This window comes from Thermobia domestica, chromosome 15 (assembly GCF_964235325.1).
Source record: "Thermobia domestica chromosome 15, izTheDome1.hap1.1, whole genome shotgun sequence".
Taxonomy (NCBI): Eukaryota; Metazoa; Arthropoda; class Insecta; order Zygentoma; family Lepismatidae; genus Thermobia; species Thermobia domestica.
Window position 1 is genome coordinate 12,412,113 of NC_137468.1, and position 26,379 is coordinate 12,438,491.

General features: G+C 34.6%; 1 protein-coding gene across 1 annotated transcript in view; it reads left to right on the plus strand.

Moving 5' to 3' along the window:
• Positions 1 to 24,669: 24,669 nt before the first annotated feature.
• LOC145672079 (vesicle-associated membrane protein 3-like) overlaps positions 24,670 to 26,379 on the plus strand; it is a 100,358-nt gene continuing 98,648 nt past the window's right edge. The window contains exon 1 of the mRNA XM_081741331.1: positions 24,670 to 24,794. Coding sequence (XP_081597457.1) covers positions 24,793 to 24,794 — 2 coding nt within the window. The 5' untranslated portion in view covers positions 24,670 to 24,792. The remainder of the gene's footprint in view (positions 24,795 to 26,379) is intronic.

The window sequence follows — 26,379 nt, forward strand, 5'->3', positions numbered from 1 at the left end:
ATTCACTAACATGGATATTTGGATAGTTCACATACCAGTTTCTCAGTGATGTCTTGACTAGACTGCGATAGATCCCATAGTAGTGAAGATATGAACTTTTACAGTTTACTTGTTTCACGTTTTCGGCACTCTTATAACTCCGAAACTATCTACTTTTGAGCACGGATCCATATGAACCTTTTCTTCTTACTTTCCTGTGAGGAACCTGTTCTCAAAATATTGTGTCACACTTTTGTAACAAGCATAGCAATTAACTTGAAGAACGCTTATTTGAGAAGATTGATATGTTAATTCACATTAACAAAACTTAATTAAATATCTGTCAGGCAATTATTGGTGCTAAAAGAAGAAATTGAAGTACACTGTAAAAAAAAATCATTATTTGGTGCACGTAAATCACAAAGGTGATGTTTAATACGGTTTAAAAAATGGGAGAGGGTGCTTATGGAGACATTCTTATGTATCCTATTACTGTATTAACCTCACTAATTGCATAGTTAAAATAACTAGAAAATCAAAACGTTTTATGACGTATATCGCAAAATGACATAAATATTAAAAAGACAAAGACTAAAGTGATAGTAGTCTATGTGTTAAAACTATTTTAGCGTCTGTCGTACGTTTGACCGAAACCAATAAAGAACTAGCAATATTGAATTCACAGAAATTGAAAATACATCGAAAGTTCCAAAAGAAATTCCTATGATTACAAGGGAACATAATCTTCATCTAGAATTCCTTTGCATCCTATTTACCCGTACTGTTATCTGAAATCATAAGAAATGAGATTTGTGGCAAAAGTTTGTTTAGTGTTATTAAAGCCTACATGTTATATCACAGAGTAATTATACGTGCTTTGTTCAAGAAATACAAATCAGATTTTTTTCTCGATAACTGAGTAATAAGTTTCCCGAAGTACGTGAGGAATAATGATCACTAATTAAAGTAAGATGGGGAAATATATTCTCTGTTCTTTAAATTAATATTCTAATGGAAAATTGAGCTCCATCGTCGCTGTATGATTAGTGAACTTGCCTTCAGTGCAGGAGAATCCGAATTCGATTTCCGGTGGAAACTTATATGGTTCGGATCTCACGTTGAACTGTAGGTCCTAGTCTCATATAGCCTCAGTGTTGAAAGGGATGTCAAACTCCAGTGAAATTACACGTTAATCAACATGAAACTTTAAAACATGTGTGTATTGTGAAAGTAATTATTATATGTACTTCAAATAATTAAGAACCACACACACACAAATAGAAGTTCTGTGTACCGGACATTAGAGTATGCGTTCGATGTGGTTTGTTACACAGAATCCAAATTTCGAAACCCCAGCAAGATCGAACACTTAAGCGATTTTGGATAGGGAAAATACACGTAATATAGATACAATAAAAGTTCTGTGCAGCGAACCCCAGAATATGAATTCCATGTATTTTGTTACACAGAATCCATCTTAAGGACTATTGACTGTTTCAAGTTTGTTTTATGGGCGAATTCTCCCATCCAAAATCGCTCAAGTTTTTAGCCTATAAAAAAGAATTGATGCGATCGATCTTCCTGGGGCATCGAAATTTGGATTCTGTGTAACAAAACATCGAATCTATACCTGGGGTTCACTGGACAAAACTTTTATTTTGTGTGGCTGTGTTATTGAAGTTAAGAAGACTATGATGAATTTAGACACGTGACCCACATAGGTAACACTGTGATAGGTATGTAGAGCATTGGTTGAAACACTCGCTGTTAAACTGCTTTTTGGATAGACCAAGAAGTTGATAAGATACTAATATAACGCAACATCTTGGGGAAGAGAGGGAAAGTAATCCTGACTGGAGCACAAAATGTCATCTATTATTGAAATTTTGTTTTTATGGCGTTGAATCTGAGAGTTTCTCAGCCCATAGAATTGTTTATTTCATAGGAACGTTCTTATTCTTCTAATTAAGAACAAATGTATAAAAGTTTGCAACGACAAAAAGAAGCCGGTATCAGTTTTTTTTTTTTTTTAGCTCTGAATAGAGGATATTGATCAAGCATGTCAAAACAATTCCACGGTTTTTCACACATGGAACAATATTCTGATCTAAGATAAAGAAACGAATATTAATCTTTCATGAATGAAAAAAAAAAAAAAAAATTGAGTTTTCTGTTTTATGCAAAGCACCCAGAAAATTAATTGATATTGAATAGGCGTGAAGAAATATATTCCTAATATGCGTAAAATCAGTCCTAAATGAGTTTTTAATGTGTATATTCCGCGCGAATCTACTTTTCAACCTCACCAAGTGGTTAAAAAAGAAAAAAAAGAAAAACTAACTCTTGTCTATCCAAGTTAAGGATTTTATAGCTGCGAAAGCAAAAAACAAACAAAAAAAAAGTTCCCAAATTGTGTCCCACCATTTTCGTTGTAAGAGCAGAGTAGCTAACAACGAATTTTCTAGAATTAATGCACTGGACTAAAATTATCATATATTTAATGATATGATAAATGGTATACTATCTGACGCAAGCGTAAGCTTTAATAATAATACCTAGGTAATCATAACAATTATTAATATATTAACAATATATATGTAAAGGGAGACTAAATGTATATTTCAGTCATACTGAATACCAAATTTTGTATTGCGCTGACGCAAACCGTTAGGGATTGGGTCGGAGAATGATGGAATATCACAAATAAATGGTATCTTCCAAAATATGACAGTAGCTGAAGCAAAAATCAACCGTGTTTGCCATAAACTATAATAGTATCCTTGTCTGATTAAAGTATGACCAGGTACGTAGCCAAAATTTCATTTCGAAGGGTGGGAGTGACAGGGACATGGAAATCTTTCGAATGCTTCAAGAACTTCTTTTATAGGTCTGCACTGTGCGACTGGGAAGCACATACACTTAAACTGATTATATTTCAATTTTTTTAACTACCTATTGGGAAGAAAACCGTTTCATTTATCTTTGAAGTATGGACATACACTTGACACAAAAAGTTAAGTATTACCAAAATCATTTCAGACAGAGGAAAGCTCGTTATGCCCTTCCCTTGTTTAAACTATCGATGCTACTAGCGCACGAACTTCTTCTTCTTCTTCTTTTTTTGAATACAAATAGGACTAGCTCGGGAGAGTAATACTCCCGCAAGTAGGAACTAAATTCACGTTTCTGATTGGTTGGCGTTATCCGTTTCTTCTCACGTAGCATACATATAGCAGAAATCAGACGCTTCGTGCTGTCGACCCTCGTGGCTGAGCGTGCTAGCTCCACGGGCTAGGAACGCCAATCAATTTTGGCATGGGTTCAAACCCGGCCCAAGGAAAGTTTTTATTTTTACAAAATATTCATAACACTTTTTTCATTAAAGTAAGATGGAAATAATACTCAAAAAAGTAATTTACTTACTTTGGTGCAGATATAAGTAGTAGTAGTAGGAGGAGGAGGCGGAGGAGGAGGAGGAGTAACACTACTAGTAGGAAAGGGTTAGAAGTCCCGCAAGGCTCGGTTTGTTCCACCTTGACCCCCATGATATAAATTTTGTGACCAACTTAAAACTGCTGGCTAGAGTAGCGCGCGAAAAAATGTACTTCCGGCAGTATTACTCTCCCGAGCAGATCGTATACAAATATAAGGCGTCCGTCACTTGTTTAGTACAGCTCGCTGCTTGTCACCCGAAAACATTTTTCTGCATACCACTGAAAATGGTTTTTGATTGTATACTTAAATTTGAAGCTTTAATATTGAGTGTGAGTTATCGATCTTGGATCTTATTAGTTGCTATATTATTCACTTTCAAATATTAAATTCGGTAATACCTAAGTAGAGAAACTGCTTAGCAAAGCACCTCACACTGAGATCGTCCTTGTATTCAGTGTTTAAAACCTAAATGTAAACACATATGTACTTACCGTTCAAAGCATTCAACATGAAGTACAACCTCTTCTCGTACAGGTTTTGAGAATTGAGTACAGGCAGAGCCGTAACTTGTGGGGGGCATGGAGGCAACTGTCTCACCAGGGAAGTTTCGCACCGTTCGATGGGGGCCCATTTTAAGACAAAATTTTCTTACTCTATATAGATACGAACACGAAGTCATAAATGAAGCATCAAACAGGTTCACTACATTACATAAACAAAACAGCACACGAAAGGTAAATAAAACAGACATGAGTCGTGGGCTCATTTCGATATATATTAGGGGCCCTAGAAGTAATATATATTAGTATGGCTTTGAGATTTGTCAATATTGTTCCCTTAATTAATGTCAGGTATGGAACAGTCCCAGAGGCGTAACTAACGACCCCGCAGAGCTTGCCATGCGGAAGGGCCCACAGGCTCCGGGGAGCCCATAAAGAGTAACAGAAAGATGGAAAGAGGGGCCCCAAGAATTAGGCAAAACTTTTTCTAGGGACCCAAATATGCATATTAATGCTTCTCCCCCAGAAAAATCTAAGTTATGGCGCTGAGTACAAGTGTGTTCATAATATGAGATTATCTTCTAAGCAGTCCTTAATATTATACATAATATTTGGAAGTGAATAGCTCAATAACTAATAAAAATCAAAGATCAGACATTTACATTTTACATTCAAGATTCAAACTTAAATGTATAGGCTTCATAAGAATTATGAAAGTGAAGTGAAAGCAAGGATAGGAATGTCGAAAGAAGTCTTTAGAAGGAAGAAAAGCCTCTTTTGTCGAACCTTGAATAAAGAGTTGAGAAAAGTACCAATAAAATATTTCGTGTGGAATATTATACTGTATGGGATAGAAACATGGACATTGAACAAAAATGATGAACAACTAGAAGGTTTCGAAATGTGAGTATGGAGAAGAATAGAAAGAATTAGCTGGGTCAAGCGTAAAACAAATTATAGCCCCTATGGTATTATAACTGGTGGGGGAGAAAAGTACACTTTTAAATATTATTGAAAAGAAGAAGAGAAACTAGTTGAGACGTTGGCTAAGAAGGAATTGTATTATGAAGGACGTGTAGAGAGTGTGGTAACAGGAAAGAGAGGGAGGGAGCAAAGGAGGCTACAATTGATGGACGATATCCAAACTGAAAAATCGTACGTGAAGACTAAGGGGCTAGCGGAAGACCGTGGAGCATGGAAGCTTTTCACTTGCGGCAAGTGACTTACCAATAATGGTCGAATACCTATGATGATGAATAAAAATGTCGAGCTATAGATTTCCTTTTATTGCCCCGAAATAGTACCAATGAAAACAAGAAATAAATTACATATAAGATGAAAATTGATACTCAATGGTACTCAGTAGGTACAAGTTGCTATAATCAACCAAAAATATTACAAATTGACAAGGGCGCCCATCAGGGGGGCAGGGTGGGGCGCTCACCCCCTAGAGGAAATTGTACTTCGGAAGTCGAAAACCTAATACAATTTTTAGAATAGATACCGCAAAATTTGAAACTATATTCGAAATGTCGCTTATATTTGCCCCCTTGGAAACCACAACATGTGCGCCCTTGCAAATTGAACATCATAATCCTCAAACAAATTTGTCTCTTTCCTGATTCATATTGCTTGGCGAATACCATCATCTTCAGTCAAATTAAATGCAGTACAAACTACTTGACCCTCCCCACCATTGTTCTTTCTGCCTTGCAGGAATTCACACTTTACTCGCGGTTTTGAATATATTCGCCCAAATTTGGCGGAGTAAATGTTATCTCTGGAGTACTACTCGGAGTAATCGCGCCAAGAAACACAACTATGTCCTATTCCCGAGTAAGTACCTATTTACACCAGAGTACAATTTAATCTAGTATGGAGAAACTCGTTCTATGAGTATTAAATTTCATTTTACTATTGTAATACTAAATCTGGGAGTGGATTTGATTGAGATTATTACGTTGTATTCTATTTCGCTTCATTTTTATTTCCGTTGTTCTTTTCATCCCTTTCCACTTTTGTCTTTGAGGACAGTTTCGGGGGATATGTTCCCTCGTCCCCCTTCGCTACGTTCCTGAGTCTAGCTGTATCTTCCTGAAATAAATCTAAATATTAAACAGCATTAAAAAAGAAAGAAAATAAAGTTAGATTCTTTCCATTATTCCCAGTATCTCTAAATTTATTTGTATAGTTGAACGCAACACGTGTAGGTACCGTGCTGAAATTTAAAAGCTGTATTTTAAAGTACTGTAGATTGATTTTTTTTGAAAAGGAAAGGATCATAATCTTTTATGTTCTTCACTTCGTTACAAAGGTAACATACAACACCTAGCAACCGCTTTACATACTAAATACATACAGAGACTCCAATCCTTTCTACGAATAGCAAATTTTGTAACGTTGACGCAAACCGTTACGAAATTAGGCCAAAGTTCAGAAATTGTTATTCGTACGAAAATTATGATACGGTTAGCAGCTCTGTTGATTTTGTTAAAGTATGCGACTTCGACGGCCAAATTAACACGGAAAATCTCGTTTAATTTGGTGTCGACTCAGGCTGCTTATGGAACATCTAGTGTATATACTAAATCTATGGTGTCATTATATTTAGGAAGATTATAAACAGATGGCGTTAGCGGCAGCTAACTCCAGATAATGATGCGCGTAACCAATTTGATATTATTTACACGTGTTCCATAATAGTACCTGAATAAGTTATAATACATCTGATGGAGTTGGATGTTTGAGCAGGATTCAGTTGTTATTATGGAACATGTAATATTTATGTAGCTTATATATACATATTAATTCAATCAATTTGGTTAGGCTGCGATATTGTTTTCATTTGTTTCTAGGTTCGTTGCCAAGATCATTTGTTCATAATCTTTGTAAATGTAACGTTTCTTTCACAAACATGTGGTTTATTTTGTCACTTGATAAAATTGAAAAAGAGCTCAGAATGATGTATATGCACATTAAAAATTTACTAAGAATGTAATTTGATGTCTGTTTATCTAAGTGAAATACTTATTTTGAAAATATTACAAGAAATGAGCAAAGTTGGCTATACTTTGTGTTTACGAAGGACACTGTTTTTTAAGTCAGTGTTTTGTAACAACATACGAATGAATCTAATTTGTTTTAGCTCTGAAAGTTTCAGTACAAGATAGATAGTTCCTTTTGTTAAGCGAAAACGAAAAAATGAACTGGCAGAAAAACTACATGCCAAAATACAAGCATATACATGATATGCAAAGAAAAAAGTAAAATACATTATCACGTTTATTTATTAAATAACGTAAAATAAGATATTTTGAAAGTAAAAATATGTTACAATTCAATATATCGCATCGGGTAAAACCAACCAACAATTTGTTACCTAGATGTAAAATTAGATGAACTGCAAGATTCTGTGGTTTTATAATTTATAACTCGCTGTAGTTTATCAAGTGTTTCATGAATGTTTGACTATCTTTAAAAAAAAATCGTATTTGCCTCAAGTTCGTTGTAGAAGTTAGTGTGGTAAACTTCTCGAAAGTTACCTTTATACCTATCATAGCATTTCAACACTTTCTGTCTCAAGTCTATACTTTTATCGTTCTTCTATGAACAGTAGCGTACGCAGGAATTTATTTCGGGGGTCCAAACAATATGAGGGTATTTTATATTAAAATTCCTAAAATTGCACCTAAAATTATTCTAAATTTACACAAAACGTCGGGGGGGTCCGGACCCCCAGGACCCACCCCTGCGTACGTCCCTGTCTATGAAGCATTTTCAACAGAAAGAAGATAAGTTTCACCTTTGCATTGCTCCTATAAGAATAAAAGCAATTTTACAAATAAAAGTAAAGAACTACTTTTATCCAAGATTTACTCCTGTTGTATTATTTGCTTATAATATAGTTAAAAATATAGGTAAATAATTCATTTGAAAATTACATTTTGAAAAAATGAAAGCTACATAAATTTATCAATATGATGGGATGTAAGAAAATCAGAAAAAAATAATCTGCTAAAGAATGGAATACATGGTCATCCTAGTACCTGGTATTGTACAATGTAGAATAGTGGACTCTAGAAATTTCAAAAGAGTATGGAAATCCTGATTAGAAATATGTCCTGAAATACAAAGTTGCAATTATTTGAATCTTGAGAAACAGGATTTGTCTATTCGAGTCACGTTTTTCTTGAATCATTTGTGGTTACATTCATAGACACACTTCGTGACACATAAATGATTCTATTTTCGTGCAAGTTTGTTTTCATAAATGATTCTGTTTTCGTGCAAGTTTGTGTGTATCTAAGTGATGTGTCATAGAATGCTGTTTGAGACTTCTAAATGAAACGTGTATGATATTGATTGATGTTCGAAGTGGATCTGAAACAGTAGAAGTACACGATCGTGATAATTTCTTTAGCTTTTATGTTTCTTCCAAGAAAGAAAATAATATATGGAAGGATTATGGGAACGATCTTGTAGCAAACAACACAAAGAAGAGTAACTTTTCGAAATTGGGATTTTCTTAAAATACATTGTTCACTGTAAAATACGTTTACATTAATGTTAATTATGTTTACTTATTATCTTTCGTACGTCCTACAATGGTTTCTATAGCATTTTTACTATTTTTAAAGATACTGTTAGTAATTAGCTACTTATACGGAAAATAATAGGCATTCATCAAAGAGAACTAATTGGAAATCGTTCTTTTATGGTAAATTTGAGCTATAGAAGAAACAATTCTGGACACTTTAAAACACATATAAACTAATTGAATTTGAGCTATAGAAGAAACAATTGTGAATACTTTAAAACACATATAAACTGATTAAGTTTGAGCTATAGAAGAAACAATTGTGAACACTTTAAAACACATATAAACTGATTAAATTTAAGCTATAGAAGAAACAATTGTGAATACTTTAAAGCACATATAAACTGATTAAATTTGAGCTATAGAAGAAACAATTGTGAACACCTTAAAACACATATAAACTGATTGAATTTGAGCTAGAACAAACAATTGTGAACACTTTAAAGCACATATAAACTGATTTAATTTGAGCTATAGAACAAATATTTGTGAACACTTTAAAACGCATATAAACTGATTAAATTTGAGCTATAGAAGAAGCAATTGTGAGCACCTTAAAGACACATAAACCGATTAAATTTGAGTTCTAGAAGAAATAATTGTGAACACTTTAAAACATATATAAACTGACTAAATTTGAGTTATAGAAGAAACGATCATGAAGACTTAAAGCACATATAAACTTACAGTAACATGGCATTATCAATTTGTTTATAAGAAATAAGTTTACAATGGTGGAAGTCATTGTAAATTGAAACCATAGGGAAAGAGATAGAACGGATATAGAAGGCAGCATAAGTGCATACCTAAATAACTTCAAAGTGGTAACATACTTTGAGAACAAAGGTTTTCTTTCGGCAGGGGAAATGACAACTATTTATTTATTTATTTTTGTAGACTACTATCAAATAGGTTTATTCATTCGAAATATACTAAAATGAGTACTCATACTGGTGTAAGAGATATAATCGTTCTCTGCTGACTGTACGGAACTTCAGTTTTCCAGCAACCCTGTACTTAACAATATAAGTAATATTCTGTTATGACAATCCAAGAGTTATTCGTGGTTATTAGTATTCCCTTTTACGTCTTCTAGTTCTTCCTTCCAGACTAAAGGAGACGATTAGAAATGAATGAGTATAATGAATAATTGAAGCACAATATGTAACGACCATGAATTTAGTAGGATTCACACAGTCTGAGTTGATTCAGTTGGTCTAGGAAACTAGGCAAACCATATCAAGACCTGTGTGAATCCTGCTAAATTTATGTTTGTTACATGTTATGCTTCAATTATTCATTATACTCATTCATTTCTCATCGTCTCCTTTAGTCTGGAAGGAAGAACTAGAAAACGTAAAAATGAAAATAAAAAATAAAACAGTGATCGAACCTATGTTTCCAATATAAACATAATATTCATCTTATTCAATGTTTTGCAGTTTTGAATTTCACGGAAGATTAAGATATGATATACTATGCAGCAAGAGCTTCCTTGTGGCTAAGCGGTTAGCGTGCGAGTCTTTGGCGTGGGATACCCGGGTTCGATTCCGAGCGGGAGATCTTGTGGTTCGGATTCCACGTTAAGCTGTAGGTTCACGACTCACATCGCCTCGCTGCTGAAAGGAACGCTAAATTGAATTCAAATCCAAAAATCCAAACTATGCAGCGAAGTATGTTGAAGTTATCTATTCTTGGTACTGTAAAAAAGGGTCAATTATACCGGTGGTCAATTTGTGGAGTTGCCCACGATATGGACAAAATTTTTGTAACGATATACGAGACGAGATAGAGCTCTTCCAATAGAAAGAGTTACACTTTCCGAGACGAGATCTTACTTTCACTACACTTTTTTTTTTTTTGAAACGATACAGCATTTACTCATGTCCTATAAGCAACTCTTATACAGAATAACAGTATCTACATGACTCCATAATAATACAACTAAGAAACAACTTCGGAAAATATTGGTGCAGAATAGGTCAGTTTTTCATAAAGAGTAGATCTATTTTGCCATCTGCTAATAATAAAACAAACACCTCTTTTTACAATAGGCATAACCGTATTCAATGTATCTGTGAGATAATGTTATAATTAACTCATTATTAAGCACTGTTTTCTTCAGATTTTGAAAATCTTTAGAGCATCTTCTTACGAGATTTTAATTTTAAAAATCTTACAATATTTGAAGGCAGTATAATAAAATGTATTAATTTTATGTTGTTGCCTGATATCCACATTAAATATTATGTTTCCAAATCATATTTAATAGAAAACAATCTTTGTTTTAATAGTAATCAATATAAGACACAGTTTATCTCTGTGAAAAAAGATCTTTCTCTAATGTAATTCTGAATGAAATATTTCTCAATATTAAATTAGGTAGATGGTCTACAGATTTAACCAATTTTTCTGAATAACCAAGTTGAAAAAGGGTAAACTTAACTCGTTTTACTGTATTGGTTAACTTAACTAGTTTTACAAAAGAACCAAGTTTAGGAAATGTGCAACTTAACCGGTTTTACTTAATAACCAAGTGTGAAAAGTGACAAACTTAACTGATTTTACTAATTAACCAAGTGAGATATTACCAACTTAATTATCTTTATTGAATGACCAAGTTTGGGACGTGGACAACTTAACTGGTTTTGCCGAATAACCAAAATATCAAATATAAAAATGTATGATGAAAGATTATGTCTATGTAGAATTACAATAGAACCCCTCTAATTAGTCACCTTTGGGACTAGGCGTATGGTCGGAACGCAAAGAAAAGATCCGATTAACAGAAAATTCAGAAAATTACGGATTTACAATACAATAATCCATCTCCGAACACACAAATGACTATATTATTCTCTATAGTAAAAACAAACGATCAGTAAACACGAAAAACTGCACGGTACACTACAGAAAACACGCGCAACGAAAGAAACGATACAAGAGATGACCTAGCACTAATAGCCCAGTCAATAAAGGTTTTTGCAAGGAAAAAATTTGGGTAAAGCTGATTTTCTCTCAAGTGATAGACCACTATGAGAGGAACATTTTCCCAAAAGTCCCCGCCCCTCCCCCTGGAGCTTCTCCCCCCACGCCCCCTCAAAGTTAAAAAATGGGAGTTTTAGAAAAAGGGCCATATCTTCAAAACTAATGGACATATTGACATGCTTCTTTTTTTCTCGTAATCTGTGAAATGTGCTCTACAATTTCGTATTCCTTAAAGTTTTTCATAAACCTAATGGTTTCTTGGCAATTTTAACCTAAAGAGTAAAAAATGAAAAAAATCGCCCGCGCCATTTTGTTTTTCCTCTTATATTTCCTTAGTGAGTTGTGATATGGAAAAATGTTTCAAATAAATCTTAAAGAGCATAAAATTATCTTTTCAACGGTGTATATATTGTGGAGGTTACTCTTAAAATTAGCCATGTAGCGAGGTAAGTTTGAAGACGAGCGGGCTCAAATTTTCGCCTCAAATATCAGTCACTATGTTTCATTTCGAAAGAAAAAATAATAATAACAAAACTTTTTAAAAATAATAAACCACTGCATTGTTAGAAAAGCATTTTTGCTTAGTCCTGCCTCCCCTGTGAAGCTTTAACCCTTACTCTATCCCCATTACCATTCCAAATTTAAAAATAAGCGTTTCTGATAAAAGGTATTATTTCCAAAACTATTCAACACTGACAATTTTCACATTCTGTTTTATTCTTAAAAAGTGATAAAATTATTTTATTTTATTTTCTATTTTTTTATAAATCTAATAATTTCTAGATAAACAAATAAACTATAAAAATTTGAAATATTTTGTTTGCTCTTCCTTTCCCTATTTTTTGCCTTGGATCTCCTCAGTCAATTGGCGTATGAAATTATATCTATAACATTTTTTTATTATGTTTACATATTAATTTTGAACATGTCCGCTATGCTTACTGCAGTATTTTCAACTTAATCTTCCGTAGCTATACAGTATACTATTTAATTTTCGGATAATGATTCTACAAGTTCTTCTTCGGAATAGAAATGTGAATTTAGGCAAGACAGCCCATACAGTGCTCACACATTGCAGAGCAATCTATTTTAGTTATTTTACATTTACAGTATTGCCTACATCCTTGCTTACACGAACATGATATTATGTACAGAAGCTCGTCTGGTGCAAATGGCTTGGATGTGGGAATAGGTTTCAATGTCTTTTTGGAGCGTCCGTTTTCTTTAATTAATTCTATCCTCCAACCCCATTCTGTGTCAGGAAGTTTATTTCCTAACCATTTCTGTACCTGCAAAACTACTGTGAGCGAATGTTCATTACACGCTTCAGAAGTTAGAGGTAGTTTATCCAGATCGAAGTTAGATCTTAGTGAACTTTTCTTTGTGAAAGACAAAAATCTGTGGTATCGGGCTTCATTCAAATTTGAGTATTTTCCCAAATCATACAAAGCCAAAACTAATTTTTCACCTGTAGATAATATTTCTCCTTTAGATTTTGAAGTATCCAAAAACACTCTGGCCCAGTTTTGAAATTCCGGTGATTTGAGCATATCTATTACTTTTAATATGCACATACCATAAAAACACGATGTCGTGTCACATCCTGTAAACGCATGACAGAACAAAAGTAGTTGCCGGCAATCTCCAAACTTTTCAATCAATGTTTGGATCCTGAAGTACCGTGTGTTCGGAGTCACACCACCTTTCTCTTTACAGAAGCACTTTCTTTCTCAGGAGACAAAGCAGTAAGTAAGACTACCAGGTCAGTATCAGATCCTACAACAATAACGTTTGAAGCAGTTTTCAACTGTTGAATGGCCGTCATTACAATGTCAACATCTGCGTCTTCGTCTGCTGTAATTACAGTCAATCCCCGTTTCACGAGTTCAGACCCCAGAGCCAACGATAATCTCTTCTTATTGTTTCTATTACCTAAGAACTCGTCTTTTCCCGTGGCACAGACTGTGTTTTGACAAAAAATTATGTCTTGTGAAGATTTTTTCGCTTTTTTGTTCTTCATTTTTCGTGGTAGGCTCACTAGGGTAACCATCAAAAACAACGATAGATTTTTGACCATATTTATTAAGAACATGTGTACAATAGTTCTCTAAGACAGCTCCAAAGGTACAATTTTATGGCCATGGCAGATGGTGAAGAAGAAACCCTCCGTCTACAATATATGTTGCATCCTTTACATTAGTTCTTCGATGATTCCTTCTTGAAAAACTTTTATCAAGGATGATTTTGTACCTTTTCGAAGAGAAACTTCGTCAAACAGAGCTGGTGGGCGTACTGCCAATTCATATTCGAAATATGTCTTTAATTTGCTGACGCTATCACAGGCACACAATATCCGATTAAAAAGCTGTTGAGAATTGATATTGACTTCTTTTGATTTTACTCTTGCTGACTTCCGTGTCTTCACCTTTTCTGTGCAGTTTAAGTTCTTGGAAATTTTTACCTTTAATTTTGTTCATGGTAGACAAACCGACATCGTATGCTTGATCACAGTTTATTGAATCATCACAAACAAACCCAGTAGCCAAAGAGACCAGTTCACCAGACAACTTTGTAAAAGGATTGTGTTCTTGTAACCAAGCTGTAAACTTCTGTAAGTCTGGTAAGTCTTTCTTCTTTCTGGATTCTCGTAGTTACACGTGCTGTTCGCTAAACAGCATTGCTGATCTTTCTGCAAAGATAAACAGCATTATAAGGTCAATGCACCTAAGGAGATTAACCCGGAGCTTAATTGTTCTGCTTAAAGTTCTAATTTCCTGCAAGAAATCGTTAAATTTGCTCAAAGCTTCTTTAACAGCTGGTTCTTCTAGAACATCTTGTTCATTAAAACTCTTTTCAAGAAGATCTTTAAAAATATTTTCCAAATATGCAAGAGAGCCATTTATTTCGGAAAAACTGCTCTTCATCACTTTAACAATCGCACAAGCAGTAAGGCTATATGCTCGGACGGCTCTTGCGTATGCGTGACCATTCAAATGTGGTTCACAGTCAGTTTACCGTAAACTGTAGCCCATAGGTCTTCCAAACCACTCCCCTCCATTATCTTTCCAATAGCACCCATAAAAGACATTAATAGATGGAATCCTCCTAGCCTCAGAATAATTTTTGACACTTCACTGTTGGGATTTGCTGACGCTACAATTTCAGCCGCCTTTAAAAACAATGGTTGATCGAACGTAACAATACAGGCACGGCGTTGCTTCTGATATTGTTCTGCAGCATAACTGAGAGCAGAGAAAATTGTTGATGGATTGCTAGGATCCATGTTTATAAAGGGAATTCCTAATATGTATGTATCCTCACAATCTTCTCTTCTACTCATTACGGAGGTCATGAATCCATTCCACCCAGGCTGCATATCTGCGCCTGCAAACCACAAAACATTCATTGGAAATATGGGGTGTACCGTTCGACATTCAATTCCTCTGGTAACTTTCAAGTCATTAAAAACTTCCACAAAAATATTGGAGAGCCCACTACGGTGACTTTTTTGGCATACGAAAGAATACGAATAGTTTCAGGATTAAATGTTCAAAACGGAGTTCGTTTCACCTCCACTTCTGTTTTAACACATTTCCTTAGTGTTCTGAATTTTATCCCTCCATGATATTTGAGGCGAAAATTTCAGCCCGCTCGTCTTCAAACTTACCTCGCTACATGGCTAATTTTAAGAGTAACCCCCACAATATATACACCGTTGAAAAGATAATTTTATGCTCTTTAAGATTTATTTGAAACATTTTTCCATATCACAACTCACTAAGGAAATATAAGAGGAAAAACAAAATGGCGCGGGCGATTTTTTTCATTTTTTACTCTTTAGGTTAAAATTGCCAAAAAACCATTAGTTTTATGAAAAACTTTAAGGAATACGAAATTGTAGAGCACATTTCACAGATTACGAGAAAAAAAGAAGCATGTCAATATGTCCATTAGTTTTGAAGATATGGCCTTTTTTCTAAAACGCCCATTTTTTAACTTTGAGGGGGCGTGGGGGGAGAAGCTCCAGGGGGAGGGGCGGGGACTTTTGGGAAAATGTTCCTCTCATAGTGGTCTATCACTTGAGAGAAAATCAGCTTTACCCAAATTTTTTCCGAACTTTGATGTTTTTTGACCTTCATTGACTGGGCTATAAGGCATATACGCGATAATAGCAAGTAAACAACAATGCCGCAACGGCAGTAAACGACAATGGGTCTCGTGAGTCACCGACGAGTCGGAATAAGTTCGGCTCGAGCACGGTCGGATCAACCGGAGTGGAGGACCAGCCGAGAACGGACGAGAGGGGTTCTACTGCATGTTGAATATACGAAAACTACTAATTTGATACGTGAACATTGAAAATTGACTTGATTATAATCTTTCTACACATTTAAACATATGAAATTTATGGTGTATAAAAGTTTATGCAGATCAGTTCAATTACTTTATCTATTGATAATACTCTTCTCCATTTAACCGACTTTTTTTAAAAAAGGGGGAGGTTTTTAATTCAATTCATTTATATATATATATGTCTAAACATGAATACAGATGCAGCAATTTTGGCGATTCTTTTGTTGTTCAAAAGAGTAGAGTTTTGGTGGTGCCATACAAATTTCTTAAGGATTTGATATTATTCTTGGAAGTTTGCTGGGTTAATTACGACAAAGTAACATGATTATGGGAAACCATACATTCTTTTAGTGTAATTATGGTTACATAATATCATAGGAGTTACATTGCAAAGTTTCGGAACACTCTAACATTTAAAAAATGAGTGGGTTACGTGTGTAAAGTCGGTATATATATATATATATATATATATATATATATATATATATATATATTTTAAAGTTTTGTAATTATTTTAGTTTTTGTTACTAAAGTTGTGGATCTGTGTGTAGCCAAATTGTTCACTGATTACCAAATAACTATTTATAATCGCTCTATCGCGTCCCGTTTCTTCACAATTCTAAACGTGTGAAATATATGTCGACAGTGTCGTACATGTCAGGGTAATATTAAGTCTGTGAATATGGCTATAAATAGCGCTGGGAAACAATAAATCCACGTAGAGAACAAGGAGTAACATAGACATTTTGCAGGAATTGAAAAGTAAACGTATAGCTCACAGAAGGTTCATTCACAAGCTTTTTTTTTTCTTTTTGAAATGATCTCTTTTATGACTTTCTACTAAAATCATTGCAGAATGTCGTTCAGAATTGTAAGGAACAGTGTAAAATTTCAGTAGTCAGGGATGTCATGACAATAGGCTAACCCTCCTTCCTGTGCAGGAAATATGAAACCGCGAAATATTTTAGTAAATTCAGGTTGCTTACAAAATCATATTGGTTAAACAATCATTGTTGTTGAAACTTGAACGTTGTCAGGTCGGATATTTCATTGATATTTCATTATCTGAGCTGCTTTATGATGGTGACCGCAAGGTTCACGAGTAAGGTACTGGAATACAGTGTGCGAATTGAAAAATTTTCCCAGGGGGGGATGAATTTCACCCATATGCGCACGCAGTCCTTTCACACACACACACACACACACACACACACATATATATATATATATATATATATATATATATATATATATATATATATATATATATATATATATATATATATATATATATATATATATATATATATATATATATATATACTAACAAGTACAAAACAGTTGAGATGTGAGATCTCATAAATTCATAAATTTTCACTCAAGTAATATTTAGGTTAGCTACGCAAAGTAAGAATTGTTCCCTTTTTCTATCTTATCTTTATGTCCATTTAAAAATACTCCAGAGGGGAAAAAAGTTATCCCTGCCAGGGATAAAATTTTTCTTCTCCAGGGTGGGAAAGATTTTTGTCAGGGGGGGAAATCCCTGGCATCCCCCCCGCCAATTCGCACCCTGCTGGAATATAATCGCAATAGGTCGCTGGTCTAATGGCCGAGGAAATGTTTGGATACACAATGGTTTGCTTAGTTTTCATAGTATGTCCCACAATGTACATTGTACAAAAGTAGCAATTGTAACTGTTTTATTGCCTAGCGCCAAACCATACCAATATGTATTGACAGTGGCGTATTTACGATTTTGTTTCGGGGGGGCTTTGCTAAATTTCGGGGGGGGGGGGCTTTGCCTGAAAATGTGAAAATTCTGCAAGATATTTCATATACTTTACTATAGTAAGATTTCGGGAAGAGGCTTAATCCCGGAAGCCTCCCCCTAAATACGCCACTGGGTATTGAAGTTCTTTTCTCACGTTTCCAGGATTGCAAACCCTCAACACTCACACGACATACTTTCTGCCAAGCCCACAGTCTCCCTTCTTTTATAAGCTTCATGCCGAAGTGGTCAAGCTCATTTGTTTCACTAAAGGAGCTCTATGTTGTCTCTGTTTTGATGTTATATTAAGCGCATATGCAGCTAATGAGATTTAGATTCCAATTTTGACATCCTCTACACTGAACACACTACCGTATGATCGCACAAGTCACGTGATATCATATCACAGCTCTAAATTAGTTTTTTTTTATCCTCCTTTCTTATTTCTAGACTCAAAGTCAAAGTGAATCCACTTTTCCATACACAACTTACTACAAGCTACATTATTAAGACATTCACTTTGCGTGAAAACGTGATGTGTTAACACAAACTTCAGTTTAGTACGTAGTCAGTTGTCGAAGTGAGATGGTATGCTGTGGTATGCCATACCGCCTCTGATTTTTCAATGATCAAGACATACCGTGACAGAATAGTAGATGCTAAATACCTTTAATAAATCCATTTTTATACACAGTAATTGACGAATAACTTTGCACATAAAAAGATTTTATTTCTTATGTACAAATAATTTTCAGTTCACAACACCGACCTTTTTTCTACCTTTTAATTTTTAAAGTAAGGTGTCTTCAAAGAGGTTCATCTAGTTTATATTTTGATGTGCCATATCGAATTGTTTCTTTCGTATGGATGTGTGTGTCTTCTTCTCTTAACTTATATAAATGTCGTGTTTTGAGCATGGGCAGATTTAGGGGTTGCCTGTTGTGGGGGGCGAATCTTACGGGAAGTTTGAAATACCCCTCATTCGAGTGGGGTTCAGGAGTTTTCCCGCAGGAAATTTTAGCATAAAAGCTCGGTTTTTGAGCATTTTCGTGTATAATTCTTTATAATAGAACGTAAGGGGACATTTTTTATTTATTCAGAAAGTTGTTGGCGATGGATCAAAGTTTCTCCATGGTCCCTTCCCCTTCCCTCCCGTAACTAAAGAGAAGCTCTCCAATGTTTTCAGTCATTATGTAAATAGAAATGCAATTTTTAGGCAACATACCATCACTGTATTTCAACATTAAATAGCTGGTATGTCGAGTCAAAATCGTAATAAAACATACCGTCTCTGCTTCTTTTCCACTTCGAACACTGTACGTAGTACTTGTCAATTAATTCAGGATCGTATTTTGCTTTCAAAGCAACAAAACCCTTGAGCACTTGTGTAATGATACAGACATTTATAAACATCTTTCTGCTCACACGCATGACATATGGATATGTATGTTACACATAATTGCAGAATATATATATATATTCAAGGTTAAACCGTAAACATAATCACGCTTAGGAGAGAAAAGTACTGGAGAGTAGAATCAAGTAGGGAGTATATAATATTTGAATAAAATATATAGAGCTTATAACCATGAAACAATAGTTTTCAAAAATCTTACAGGAAAATACAACTCAAGAGCACACAGGAATATAAAGGAGTAATTAACACAAAATAATAGTATTTCAGGAAATTTACATACACAAATAGTAACATGATGCAAGAATGTTATATATATATATATATATATATATATATATATATATATATATATATATATATATATATATATATATATATATAGGGTGTATGAAAAGTCTGGGACCATAAGCCAAAATAATGAAAAATGGAAAGAGATGTAAGTTTTTGGAAATAGGGGTTTTCGATCTAAAATGGTGGAATCTTGCCAATAGCACCAGCCGTTTGGGCCTCTCACTGGTAAGGCACCCTATGTTAAATGCAGAAGCAATGTTGCCAGTTCAGCAGCCTGTTCACTTGGGCTTTCACCACACTAACAATATAGCGTTGGTGGAGAACGGCAGGGGCGTCATTTAGGGAGTCAGGGAGAAACAATTGCCCCTCCCTAAGTTTGAGATTTATATAGATTTTATCAATAGGGTAATAGTAAACCAGTAAAATACGCGAAATTTTACTTATATCAAGGGGTCTTTCCCCCTTCTCCAAGCAAAATCTGAAATGACGCTTCTGGAGAACGGGTTCAAGATGTTCTAAGTTCTCTCACATAACATTCGAGGTGTCCCCGTGTAATTTTTGCGTGCCCTTATGTTCCGTTCGAACAGCCTTCTGAACTGCGAACGTTGCTTTCTTATTTAATATAACACATCTTTCCAGTATGGACCCCTAAGACTGATGTGACTGAAAAAATTCCAACATATTAGATTCCAACAACTTCCACCAACCACCAATTTCCAACGACTTTAGCCTCTTTCCATTTTTTCGTATCTTTACCTATAACAGAGTTTGCCTATGAGTCAGGGCTTTTGATACACTTGGTATATGAGGCCTGTCCGAAAAGCTTCCTACCATGGTAACGGAAAACCATGAAACTCAACTGATGTTTTCCCCCTGCCCTAATCCCCTTTAAATTAGTTCCATCCCAGTGATGCCAACCTGTAACAATATGAAATCCCATGTCGAGAGGCAAAAAAATCCCATTTCACATGTGAATTTCCCACGTTATGCTAATTACAAGTATGCTATAATATTAAAAATTAAATTTCTCTGTGTTAGTCACTTTTTACAATATCTAAATGAATAAGCCGTAAATTTTCGATCTTCTCGAAAAATACCATGCTGCTTATTATCCCTTTCCGAGAAAATAAGGTCAAAAACTCCCACGATATGGGATTTTTCGCACAGGTTGGCATCACTGTTCCATCCTGTTCCCACGCACCGAGTTTGGTAACCGTTCTACTGCTGAAAACAGGTCTTCAACTCGTCATCGGGAAGTGCTTCGAGAGCAGTCGTTACGTTGTGCTAGATCTCCTCTCGGGTGCAAAAGCAAGTTTCTTTCTGGTACCTTTTAATTTTTGGAAAGAAGCAAAAGTCTTACGAGACTATACCCGGAGAGTAAAGGAGCTTGCCGAAACACCGAAATCATGTGGTGTGGTAAGAAAGACAACTACATGAACTGCATGAATGAAATCATTATCCTGCTGCAGTCTTCGGAGCTTTGAAGTTTGTAGATCTGATTATTTCGGACAGTGTCACGTAGACGACTGGGAATGTCTGATGAGAATTCCTTTGTATCTGTACATCCTTTCGGTACATATTCGTGTTGCACATTGCCTCGGCAGTCGAAGTACACAATCAACATTTGGTTTGATTTTGCTACGTACCTGACCAGGCCCGTAGCCAGCCCAAAAATTTAGGGGGAGCCCGGTAGAAGTTAGGGGGGCCCGACCCAATCATTATACTTCATCACCATATTATAGTTCATTTGCAAGCCTACTGTGAAACTTTGAGGGGGCCAGCCAAAATTTAGGGGGCCGGCCCCCCTTTGCCCCCCGTGAATACGGGCCTGTACCTGGCGATCTTCTCTGGATCTTCAAGAGTTTTGTCAGGCCTTGGAAAGGTCGGATGTGTTCACGGAGTCAAATTATGACTTCGTTCTTGTGTTTTATCCGTACACCCATGTCTTTACCATTTTAGCCGCGCCGAGGCGACAGAAGAGTACCCAACAGAATCCCTCCTTTACAACAGAAGATGCAAAGTACCACCATCTGCAGACTAAAAAAAATCATGGACCCCTCTTCTATGACGCAAAATTTGGTCAACCTACGCCATGTAGTTTTCCCAAAAACAAAGAACGTCGGATATTTCTTTGATAGTTCTCTTATATAATATTCGAATTTTATAATATTGTAATCACAGTACTAAGAAAATCAAATAATATCAACATTTTAAAAGTATATCTAACGGCATTTGTTGCAAACAGCGTTGAAGAACCAAATTACCAATTTGTTTCTTTATAAAACTTCAAGTCCATGTGTTTTCTCGGGGTTATCCGATTTCTCCCACATTCTCATCCCACTATTTCTCTCGTAATCGTGCATCTTTTTCAGTTTAAAAGAACATAACTGTGGAATGTCAAACTAGAAACTTCATTTTAGAAATGTTTTGTTTATAGCAAAATCAAGTGATATTTTTCATAAAACAATTTTCTTGATCAAGGTTAATTCTCGGAGAGACGCTAATTAGCTGTAGCGTAGGTTACTTTAAGAAAAGGAAAACATTTTATAAAGTTTTTATAAGGTTTATATGAAAAGTAATTTCTTAATTAAAATTAGGCATCAATATATATATGGTACTTGTACCGATTATGGCCCGCCCACCATATCTCTGCAGATTTACGTTGGTGCTACTAGATGACAACATAAACTATGTCCTCTGAGCCGCGCAAATATGTTTACGCTTGTCATGAGGACATAGTTTATATTGTCATCTAGTAGCACCAAAGTAAATCTGCAGAGATATTGACCGTGGGCCATATTAGGGACCCGGGCCATAATCGGTACAAGTACTATATATATATATATATATATATATATATATATATATATATATATATATATATATATATATATATATATACGTGTGTGTGTGTGTGTGTGTGTGCTGCCTTAAAATATTTTTAAATAACAATATTTAAATAGCAATGGTGACATATAGTGATAGTAATGATTAAGAATCCCTGATTGTGTTTACCGAACTACAAAATATTGGAAACGTTACTTATTTACCTTTTTTTATTCTTTTGGGTGAAATTCATACGATTTGAAATGTCTTACCGTACCTGCAAATTCTTCTGCACTAATATTCAATGATATTACCTAAAATAGCTTTTTTGGCTCCTGGTGAAGACCAACTCGGATATTAATATACCTGTAATAAAAAGAAAAGTCAGTCTTTGGAGAAAGTTGACAAACAATACTTTATTGTTATTGAAATGTACAATCGTAGACAAGGCAGAGACTTTCAAAATAATGCTAATTTCGGAAATGAAAGCTTAAGTTATAATATGGCAGTTATTCGTATTAGTCCAACCTGGACCCGTAGTAAGGAGAGTGTACGTGGAATAAATCCCCTCAACTTTTTCGCTACTCCGGAAAATATAATACGACGTATTACGAAAATACTTTATAGTCTGAGGCATATTATGTTGATACTAAGGATGAGGAATATCGAAATATTTTCGCCTGGATGTTTTTGCAACCCGTAACTCTGGAATGGTTTGAATTTTGCATATTAACGTTATAGTATGTTTTTGCCTTATAATAAGAAGCAGCACTACGCAATTCACTTGAATTCTATTTTTCCCATATTTTTGAACAAGTGGGCAACAAGAACAGTTCTTGAGGACAACAGTTTGAGAAACAATCGTTTAGAGGATATGTTGAGAATGGTGCATTAAGATAATATGCATTCCATGAGTTCTCAAATAGTGTATGGGTGTGTGAACTACAGAATTATCGAATTAGAAATAGGGATATGTCCTCTTATTGGTAATTATGCATTGCCTGGTGCATATCTAAACAGCTGAAGATCTAGAAGCTCGGAGCACCGTAAATCATAAACACACACACATACACACAGAAAACTCTCTCTCACACACGCACATAGATATTAATATTGCGTCAGCAGCTGCTCTGGACGGGAAACAAGTGGTCCCATGCCTAGAACAAAATAGTGCTTACGATATTGGCATGGATTTCAAACGATACAAGTGTTTACATATCTAATTGTACACACAATTTGAAAAGAACAAATTTTAGAGATTAGAAAAACTGGAAATGTATTGGAAATTTGACATGTTTCCTTGTGATCAATACATTTCCTCAGAAGTCTGATACTCCCCCGCCTTCCCCTGGTCGGTGTTCGCAGTTGCCATGACTACCACAGACATGCGTGTTCAGTGATACAATCTTAGGAATTTGGTTATCAAAACAGTTTTGCACTTTAAACTTTTTTTATTACACAATGTAAAATGAGTTCTTTGACCTATCTAGATTTACTATAACAATTCGTTAAAAAAAAGCACAAAAAAAAATAAAAATAAAATTGCGTTTGTATGTAAATCATTGCATGAAACAGTATGATGAATTAATAGCATGTTTGCATAAGAATTGATTTAAAATAGCTGGTTAGCGTGTCATAATTTTTTTTTTAATAATAAAGTTGTTCAAATCAACATTTTTAAATCAACACGGAAAAACGTGCAAGAATACCTGTTTGGATTTTAATTAAATGTATTATTATAATTTAAAAAAGACGCTATTTTTGGCGAATTTGACGAAAAAAAATGTTTAAAGTATGCTACTCATAAAATCATGTTTCTTACTTTACATTATAGCATACTGAGAAAATATTTTAAAAGAAGGATTCAGACACAAGTTATTTTATCTTTTCAAAATATAATAAAACATTCCAGTGGCGTATCTAGAAGGAAAAAATGGGAGGCCAGCCAGGACCCAGACTATGAAAGGTATATTATGGATTTACTATAAACTTTCAAAAATATACAGATAATAGCTTAAATTATTTTCAAAAAGCTGGCGGGCCTAGGCCCCCAGGCTAGATACGCCACTGAAACATTCAGTCTTTTTTTTAAAGAAAAAGTAATCAGTTACGAATAAGCTTTCAAAAATATCTGATTTTGTTTTGCCTAATCAACATGAAAATACAACTAATATATTGTCTTTCGTGTTTTAATACGTTTTTTTTTTTAACGCACGAAAAGTACTCAATATTAGTTACCAACACGTTGCGTGTGAGAATACATTTTGTACACATAAACAGTTACGCTAAAAGAATGATCATAAAACTGGCACAATTGGATTTCAATTTAAATATCGGTTATGATTTTACAACTTAGTAATAATGTGTTACCAAACACATTAATATTCCTTACAATTATTGGTGACTAAAGACAGCGATATTTGGTTCTTTGTTTCCTTTTGTTAACTAAAAATACATGTTGATACATGTTTGGATGTGTAACCTTGAAACTCAGGTGTAGTAAACTTTGTATCCTGAAAGTTGGCAGCACTGATCAAGATAGCAGAAGCCTCCACTGAGGTTGTGCACCTATCAATACTCGTGAGGAGACAAAAGACGAACTGTTTTTTTGAAGATTCATACACTGACCCATTAAACCATGTAAGTACATGAACATTAGAAATAATTACTTTATCTAATGAAATGTATCCATTTATTTGATTACACGTATTTGCATATTGTTTGTATTCTGTTGCTTTTGACTTTTTAATGTATAGAATATAGCTCGTTACTTACCGGTCTATGATAAAGACTTCTGTACAGAAATAGAAAAATCAATGCATTAGAAAAAAAAAGGAAGCTATTGATCGACATTCTTTTGTTTCAGGTTCGATTTTTATATACAAATTATTGGGCTATAAAATTATATGATTTTACACAGCTCCATAAAACTTCGATCAGATTTTGTGGTAAAGAATATCGAACCTGGGTCATCTGATTCTAGAAAGCTCTTTCTCGTCAAGTAAATAAAATAGTTTTTTTTAAATAAATGTGATACCGTTTCTTTTAGTAAATTATCACTAGAAGTTGGACCGTATTTACGCATGAGCAAACTTATGGCCCGGGGCGGTCATTTTTTGAGGGGCGGCAAATTTTCTCAGATCTTTTTTTTTAATTATTATTCTAGTTCTGGAAATTAGATAAGTTTGGCGGCAAACATTGATATTCAGGGGGCGACATTGTTTAATGGCCCAGGGCGGCAAAAAATTATAAATATTCCCCTGTGACATTCTGGTTCAATTAACGATCAGCCTCGTTCCATTTCTTTGAGAGACCTAATGTTTGATTCTGAGCATTTTGATTTTTTTTCACAGTTGTACCAGACGAATGCAGAGAAGGTACCAGAATTATAAACACACACACACACATACTTCCTGTTTCACTCATTATTTTATGGACAGCAACAGAGAAACGGGAGTTTTAAGAATATTCTGGTGTAATAGCTTTGCCATTTCCTTTTCATAACAACTAAAAATCACGAAACCATGTTAAAATTTGGAGAATATTCGTAGAGAAAATCCTCAAGATATTGTTTGCTACTAGCAAATTTGCTTTAAAGTAGGCCTACTTCGCAATTTTCAGGTTATTATAATGTCCACAATTTAACAGTATTCTAATTTTTCGTTTTTGTATATCGAGATGTGTAAAAACTACATGATTATAATTTGTCCAATGAAACAAGTATGGCGTAATAACAGGGACGGCTGCAGAATTTTTCCAAGGGGGGCAAAAGACCAACACACAAGTACTTCGGGAATACTCACACACACTTTGATTCACGTATGAACATAATACATACATCATATAAAATAATATTGTGTTTTGACGTGTGTTTCCAACAATTGAACACTCTTTAAACATCTATTGGGAGTAGCAACTTCCAGCCTTGCCCCCCCCTTCCCCCCGCTCCGGGTGGCCATGCCTACTAGTGAATTGTAGATTATTTACGTACCAATAATTGAATCAGGAACGTATTAAATATTTTTGCCGCCCCTGATTGTTTAAAGAAATGTCACCATCTCAACATCAATAAATAACGTGTAAAAAATTTCAGTAAGTGAATAATCAATATTTAAGAGCAAGTGGTAAAAAATATAAAGTATATATATAACAAATAAAATATATTATTTTCAGTTTATAAAATTACGATTGATTTTATGAAAATTTCCAGAGCTGGAATGTGAAA